The sequence below is a fragment of the Molothrus aeneus genome, chromosome 4, assembly GCF_037042795.1.
Source record: "Molothrus aeneus isolate 106 chromosome 4, BPBGC_Maene_1.0, whole genome shotgun sequence".
Taxonomy (NCBI): Eukaryota; Metazoa; Chordata; class Aves; order Passeriformes; family Icteridae; genus Molothrus; species Molothrus aeneus.
Window position 1 is genome coordinate 59472897 of NC_089649.1, and position 8322 is coordinate 59481218.

Here is an 8322-nt window from a genome sequence, read left to right on the forward strand (position 1 = left end):
TGTCCTCAGGGCAGGTGATGCAGCTCAGAGCACCTGAGAGCTTGGTGTGGGTTAAACTAGGTCTCTGAGCCTCAGAATCTCTGTTCAGTGTGCCCTTTCTTGTTGTGTAGATGTTGGTAGAACAGACCAGTGCTATACCAAGGAACTGAGAGAAAGAGCAATTGTTTTGGAAGTGACCACCCTTCATTGGTTGTGCCACTAATTTATTTCTGGTTTCCATCTTGGGTGTTAGAAGAGATTGTGTAAATAGTATTTTTCTTAATTTCACCGAAAATGATGGTGAGCATGTACACAGAACTTTTTTTTTGTGGGTGGCAGCTGCATGATGCAAACCAATATTTGTTAGGTATTTAGATGGTGAGCTCAGACTTCGTTAACAGCCCTGCAGATAAAATATAACCTGCAGCTTGGCAATACAGTGTTTAGCAGCACTGCACACTTAAACTGCTCCTCTTGAACATGTCATATTCTTTAATCACGTTTAAAATGCAGTTTTACCTAAACAGTGAGATAGGTAGACTGTCTTGAGATGAATTAAAGCACTTGTTTAAAACAGCATTACCACCCAGTATTATGCGTTAAACCATGTCCAAAGTCTAGCTCTGCCAGGCTGCTGCTCAGGCTGTACAACATCCTGATTGTTCCTAGATACTTCTATTCAGTGAATGTTTTGTAAGAGTCTTCAGAACTCTTTCATACTGCTGTTTTTTGGACATATGTAGTAGAGATTTTGGTGATGTCAATGCACAGTTCTGTTATTCTCTGTTTCAGAAACCTACATCTCTTATTTCACAATACACTGGTAATACATTTTTGTGCTCAACATTAGTGAATACCCTTATTCATATTTTATAGCACCAAGAGTAGGATTTGAGAGGTGGGTTGTGTAAAAGCTTGTTTAAACTTAGGTCTCTGGAGGCAAAGTAGAAGTGTTGCTTAACAATCCAGCATACTGTTCATTCCTTGTACCATTGTTGAGTTATTTTCTCAAATTTTTAAACAAAATTGAAAGTACCAGATGAGGTTTTTTTCAGATCTGTTTTGCACAGGTCATAATTTTGTATATCATTGTTTACTGTTCAGGAATGGTTTGATATATTTGAAAGAACCTCAAGGATGTCTGTTTTTAATCATTGAAATGCAATTTATTTTCTTTCCATAGGTCTTCCTGTGTTTTCAGAGAATTGCTGCTGACATACTCGGCATCAAATTAAACAAAGCAGAATTGGAACAATCACAGGTGATTTTCCACAAATACATAGATTTTCTAATATTTTATTTAGTATTAAAAGTGATCTTGTGGATTAAGAACTGTTCTTTAAATAGATCTTCATTTATTGTTCTGAAGGTGAATATTTGATTTCACAACAGCTTTTTTGAAATATGATAATTCCTTACTTATCCATCATGATCAGCTCTCTGAAATAAGAAAAAAAATGTTCAAAAATGAAGAAAAAACTTTAGTTCTAAGGATATTTGTTTAAAAATAATGGTTAAGATTAGTTTGGCAATTAAATATGTGTGCATATACAGGTAGCATGGAAGATATTAATGATATTATATGCATGGGTTTAAACTGAAATTGTTTTCTACAACCCAGTTTCAGAAACCTCTAAAAGAAAGATTATACTACTATTATACTACTGAGGCAACCCTCTGTAATGACATTTGAGATTTCAATTATTTAAATTTACTTAGTGAACCCAAATGTTGCTATTCTAGTGGTGTAATAACCTAGATCTGCTTTTCAATACCAGGGTTAAACATGTACCACAAAATAAGTGAATAAGTTTATTTAACATAAATGGCAAAGCATTTCTTATGTACAGCTTGGTCTCCTTCTTTTTGAAATATACAATAAATATTTAATTTCTGAAAGTGCTTTGCCACAGCAGTGTTTGGAATCTGTGTTGAAGTAGTTAACTAGAAAACTGTATTGTAAACAGTGAAATTGTAAAATAAACTTACAGAGCATACTTAACAAACAAATTAGTTTTAAAAAGCTGTAATTTATGGGCAAAGAAATACTAAGTGTGTCTTTTAAATGTTCTTTTACTACTAAGGTACCATCCATCTATTATTTTGAGCTCTGTGATTATTTGTCTCTAAATAATTGAGCACATAGAGTTCTTCAAGTTTTCTTTGGTTGTTTAGCTAGCACTGGACTATCAGTCCTAGACCTCTCTGTCCTATGAATGGTGTTCTGTAACTCAGGTGTAAGATTGTAGAAAGGTGTGTAATTAAATTTAAAGGAGGCTGATTATAGGGTTATACGGAAAACTGTATCATTCTAAAGAAAAGGTCTGGTTATAGATTGGTTTTAAAGTAGGAAGCTCCATATAGCCCCAATTCAAGAGTACATAATTATGTCAAACTGGTATCAGATTTAAGTAGGCTTCCTTCTACTTTAGTATTGTAATTAGCTTTTAATTTTGTTGAGTAGATCAATGGAATATATGGGTCAGTTATATTACACAAGTTGCATTAGCAATAGCCTTTAAATAGTTAATTTGCATAAATTAAATACTGTGGCATACATTACTGTTGATGTGAATCCAGGCTCTAATTATCAAAAAAAAAGGTTAAAAAAAAATCTCTGAAAAACCACCACCACCGACAAAAAAACAACAAAGGAAGAAACAAAGTCAGTAAATGAATTTGGACAGAAGAGAAACTTCACTGTTGCCTTTCAGGTACAGCAGAAGTCACTATGTGGTGCAACATGTGTGTGTGTAGCTAAAGAGTGTGAGATGCTTAATTTGCAAAGTTCTGTTAATGGGGCATAATTTTAATCTACTCCAAACAAGCAATAGCTCTTTGTTATCAGTAAAACCTTTGATCCTTTTAAGAGGGTGATTTTGAAGGGATTCTAAGAGTTTCCCCAATGAGAATTATATTGGAATGTCTGTTAGCTGTATCTTAAGGTTCATTGTTGTATGGAACCAAACACCCCCATTACTTCATAAGAACAGAAAAGGGAAACTCTCTACATAATCTGGAGAGTGAAAACTTGAACTTTCATAACCTCAGGAAGATAAATTCTCTTGAGAGAAATTTATTTGTCTGCAGTAGAAAAGCCTAATTGAAGTGATGTGCACATGCTGTTTGCCAAAAGCATGGAGCTGGTCTTTTGGCTGGAAGGAGGTGGTGTTAGAGGACAATGCCATAATCAGGTTTCTGTTTTACCATAGACTCTTGAATGACAGATGCAGGTCCCTTCAGTGTGGTGGTGGTAGGAGTTTTTCCCTCTTCCATCTCTAAAATGGGCACGTGTCTTCCTTAATTTGCAGGACAATTATATCATATGTGTTCCTTAAAGTTTTTAGGTATTGAATACTCCAGCTACTGGGCTATAAAATTAGATCAGTGGATAAACAGATGCTAGACAGAAGCTCTAAAGAATCTAATAAATACAAGACAATAGTAAATGTGACTCATCCGTAAAGTATACAAGTGTGGACTTGGACTCAATCTTTAAATAAGGATTTTGGTTTTTACAAATGTGCATTATTTACACACTGGATTATATATTTGAGTTTTCCATATTTTGTGTAATGTGAGATTTCCTTATTTTGACAACTGAGATGGTTCTTGCTTGAATCTGTTTGTCAGAGAACATCAGATATGTTCATTCAATCTAGGCATTAAATACTGAATTTGTGTAAAATGCCAACAGTCAAATGCTATATGTGTATTTTTTATTGTCTAGTATTGAGAATATGCTTTAAAATTATTTCTAGCACTCGATTTTGTACCTGAAGATCTTATTTCTTGTGTTTAGAGTCAGTTATGATTGTTACATAGATGTGACTCATAGGTGGATACAAATAAGTAATAGGAATCCCAAACATAATATTTTAGCTTGTATGAATTTGTGGGGTTTGGCTCATGACTTTTGAGCTTTGATGAGTAGCAGAACTGCAGATGCTCTTGTGAAAAGTACGTGAGGTTCTTGGTTGCCTTCAAATTAGCAGCACAACTTCTGTTAGTTGACTGCAAGAACAAGCCTTAGAGATTGAATTATATTTACTCTGCATTGTTTCAGAAAACAGCTGCAGCAGTTTAAGATATTAATGCAGCCCAAGCTATTTGCTGCTGCCCTTTTGGAATGTATTGCTCCCACATCAGAATCAGAACATGGAAGGTGATCATGTGCTTTGGCCACATCAGGGTGAAGTTGAGCAGCTTAGCTTAAACTGCTGCTGAAAGTTGTTTTAAAGAGAAGCTGCCAGACTGTGCTCGAGTGGATGAGGTGCAAGTACACGTTACATTCCAGCAGCTCTCCTTTGGCAGCAATGATCTCCAGCAGAGGAATAGGACAGACATTTGGGGGTGGTAAGTTTTTAAACTATCTCAGCTAGAGCTACTAAACCTTGTCTGTTAAAATGCTGAGATGACTGTTAATCAAACCTTTATTTGGACAAAACTGTGGTGAAACAAAGAACTAGATTACTCTTCATGCGTGACTGGAAAGTAGAGCATGTTTTTTGAGATAGAACAGTTCCAAAATAAGAAAATTGCAGATTCTGACTTATTTTCAGTCCTCAAAATACTCTCCCTTTTAAATTGCAACGGTCTGATGAAATGTGAGGAAATAGCTCCTTTATTAATCAAATGTTTTTCTTTCTGTATTTTTTACTTCCAACCGTAGTGTAAGAACTGCATGGGGTACAGCTTTGTTCCTTGGCATTGGCAAGAGCTAGCATTTTTGTAAGTGATGTGTAGTGTTCTCTCTAATTAAATACTGGTTCAGCAGACCAGTGTGTGCGTGCCAGCTTTATACAATAAAGTGTTTGGCAGATAAGTCAGATCTGGAATACAGAGCACCTGGACCAAGAAAGGTTATTTCTCATTATTGACAGTGATTTGAACTATGGCAATGGTACACTTGATGTAGGATCTGATGCAAAGAGGCCCAAGTTTTTAATTACCGAAAAGCTAATGAAAGAAATGTTGCAATGATATTTTTAGACTCTTATTTGGATGAAATTCCATTAGAAAATCCAAGTCATTTATGATCATCAGTTTTTTGGTACAGTGTACCTAAGCATAGGTCACTAACCTGCCTGTGTTTACAGGATGGGATTTAGACCAATGTTTGAGGAACACTTAATTGCCTACTGATTGCAGGACTTTCTTTTGGGTATTTTTTTGCCCCTCAGCTCTAGCCAAATGATTGGTATGAAGAAACTAGGTCCTGTGAGGTCAGATAATGCTGTTTAATGCTAAAACTCCTACTACTGCCCTACATGGGATTTGGCAACCTTTCTCTTGATAACATCAGGCCAGGAGTCCAGTAAATCATGAGTGTTGTCCACTAGATAAGATAATATGAATGTGATGAATTAAGCTCAAGAAGAGTACTTCAGCAGCTAATAAATCCAGGTCCTTTGCCAGGCTATTCAATTATTGTTGCTTGTTTGACATACAGGTTGCTTGTTTGACATACAGGTTTTATTTACAGAGGTAATCTTTAATGTATACTGTTTATATATTCCTAATCCAGTTTATATATTGTTTCCTTTAAAATAATAGAATTTAATAATTTATTAATTCATTTTAACCTTGAAAATATATTGTAGGAAAGTTGAAGTATTTAAGAAAAATATTAGACTGGTTTAGGGTATCTTTCGTAGCAGACTTACCTCCTCTGCTGCTTCTTTTCTGAAATTGTTCTATGAATTTTACTTTCCTTTGCATGTACCCTGTATTGACCCTGTATTAATAATGAGAACCCTGTATCCATTACCTGTATTAATAATTAGAAAACAGTTTTCTTGGTTTGTATTTAAGGGGAAAAATGGGAGCCTTTTATTTTTAAATGAAGCAAAGAAAAATCAAAACTTAGAGCATTTTGATATTAGGTTGTTAATTTGGCCACTGCTTTTGGATTATATATTTAGGTGTAATGTGATAGTTATGTGATGGAAAAGATGCATGTGTACAGTTAATGCACTTGTTATGAGCTGATAATGTAGTATTTAAGTATCTTCGACTTAAAGGAGGAATAGGCCACTGTCATCTTTTCTTCCACTGAATTCCCTGCCTTTTTATTCTGTCCCTTCTCTAGCTTTAATACACTTTTGCTGATTGCATGTATGAGCCTTTTACTTTGGTGCTTTGAAGAGGGCATGTTCTGGAAAAAGCTCAACAGGCAGCCCTGGTGCTGAGTGCTGCTTTCAGTCAGACGTGTTGCTCTTAAATCTGCCTAAGGCCTGAAAATGCACTTTCCTTTTGCTTCTGCATAATCTTATGTTATCCATTCATTCTTTTCAACTACTGATTAATCTCTCCATTGTTTTCCTTCTCTTTTCTTTTTACATTCTTCTCCTTGCCCTCTATCCATCATGTTGATACATGGTTTAACAGAATGTTGTCAGGGCAGAACTAGTGAAATATCCTGAAGAAGATAACCAACATCACACTTCCAACTGCCAGAGCAAAGTCTGCTCAATGCAGTAGTTCAGGTATTGATGGAAAACTTGGTTTGTTTCTTTTTTATAAGCTGCATTGCTTTTACATGAAGTAACAACTGTTAAAGTAAGTTCTTTTGGAAGATTGTGTTTTGTATGTGTAAGTACTTGTAATACTCAACATATTATTTTGGAACTTTTTAATTACAACTAATTACATAGTGTTTCTAATAGTTTGTAGAAACTTTTAAATTCTTTATGTTACTGTATTCAGTGCTGTACATTCGAAATATTACATAGCTGTCTCAGATGGAAATGTATGCAAAATAGTACATTTCTGTCTCCTCATGTAGGAGAGAGCATCAGTTTATCATATGCTTTGTAAATAGAATGCATAATATCTGTTAGATTGTATTAGAGAATAAATATAGCATGTAGAGCTTCTTTTAATGTTAATATAATCTTTAGCCAGTATGCCTATCAAAGCTTTTTAAAAGTATTGCTGTATTTAAAATTTGCTTTGAATTCTGTCCATATTTTCTGATGAAATGCTTGGAGTAAAGACAAAAAGACTTAGGTACAATTTCCAGTTACAATTTATGCAGTTATTATTAAAGAATGAATGGCACAACTTTTGCAAATAAATTCTGTTTTATTACTCTGACACAGAAAAATTTTCGTGGAAGTAAAACTGTATTCTCTGCTTTAGCAAGAAAATTCTACTCCTTTTGTAGTGTTGTGATAACCTACCCAGGCACTTGCTTCTGCTTAGCATGAATAAACCTAGAATTATAATGAGCATTAGCACCTGATAAGGTTTCCTGTAAGGTAGTGAAAAAAAATACTGATTTGTTTGTTATTTTTCCCCTTGTATTTCATAAAAATCTGTTGAATGCTTTGCCAGCATGAAGCTTCTATTTTCTGATTGTTACTGTGTTTTCTTTTATGACAGAGAGTGGTGAAGGCAGATATTGTCAACTACAGTCAGGAGCCTGTGACAAGAACCATCAATCCTTCCAGGAGCTCAATGTGTGCAGTTCAGTGACCACCCTGTTCTTCTCTGGCTTGATAGCTTTGCAGTGCTCCTGCCTTGATGCAGGCTCTGGGACACCAGGAGCGTTGTTTTAACAGGGACCAGCACAACAATGCCATTAGAGGTTTCAGAAACACCTTGCACCATTGTCCATTACAAAGCAGCAGGCAGTTTTTTGACTGGCTCAAATTCAAACATGAGACCACACACTTGAAAAATTTCAGTCTATATTCTTTAAAATTATATTTAAATGAAACTGTATAACTGTGTTTATGTTTCATCCTCTCTATTTGACTGATACCAGAATAAAAATAGATGAGGAAGCCCTGCGCTCAAAATGCTTTTAAAGACATTACTGTGGAAGGGTATTTTGCCAAAGCATTTTTAATTTTTTTCTCCAGTTATTTGAACTAACACTCAACAAAATGTTACTTGGAAAAGCTGTTGTTGGAATAATTTTAAACACATAATATATATTTTATCTAGGGATAATTTTGAAAGTGTTCAATTAATATATATACACTTAGCACAAAATGTAAAAGTTGTATCCAGTGAGAAACAGTGCTTGAAATAAAGCTGTTATTATAAAAATAGTTACTTCTCTGAAGTCTCAAGTTGTCTCCATGGATGCTCTGAAAAATGCTAGTGTTTTTGTTTATTTTTATTACTACATCAGCATTACTTCTTGCACTAATAGATAGGCTTATATGTCCTTATGAATGTGGATGAATCTCAGTCAACAGTTTGGTCTGTAAATGATGAGTGGGATATTCAACATGCATTAGAAACTGTTGATAGATCAATTAGCATCAGTCACTTTAAGTAACTAACAGAATGACTTTTGGCCTGGTACTCTTTTCTTTCGAATATAGAATA

At 34.7% G+C, this 8322-nt stretch overlaps 1 protein-coding gene across 2 annotated transcripts in view; it reads left to right on the forward strand.

The window, feature by feature from the left end:
* RAB28 (RAB28, member RAS oncogene family) overlaps positions 1 to 8039 on the forward strand; it is a 63698-nt gene extending 55659 nt beyond the window's left edge. The window contains exons 6-8 of one of the 2 annotated variants that reach the window (XM_066549190.1): positions 1163 to 1240; positions 6370 to 6467; positions 7366 to 7476. In XM_066549190.1, coding sequence (XP_066405287.1) covers positions 1163 to 1240; positions 6370 to 6462 — 171 coding nt within the window. In that variant the 3' untranslated portion in view covers positions 6463 to 6467; positions 7366 to 7476. Of the gene's footprint in view, positions 1 to 1162; positions 1241 to 6369; positions 6468 to 7365 lie in introns of both variants that reach the window. The other variant, XM_066549189.1, reaches the window with a different exon arrangement.
* Positions 8040 to 8322: the final 283 nt, after the last annotated feature.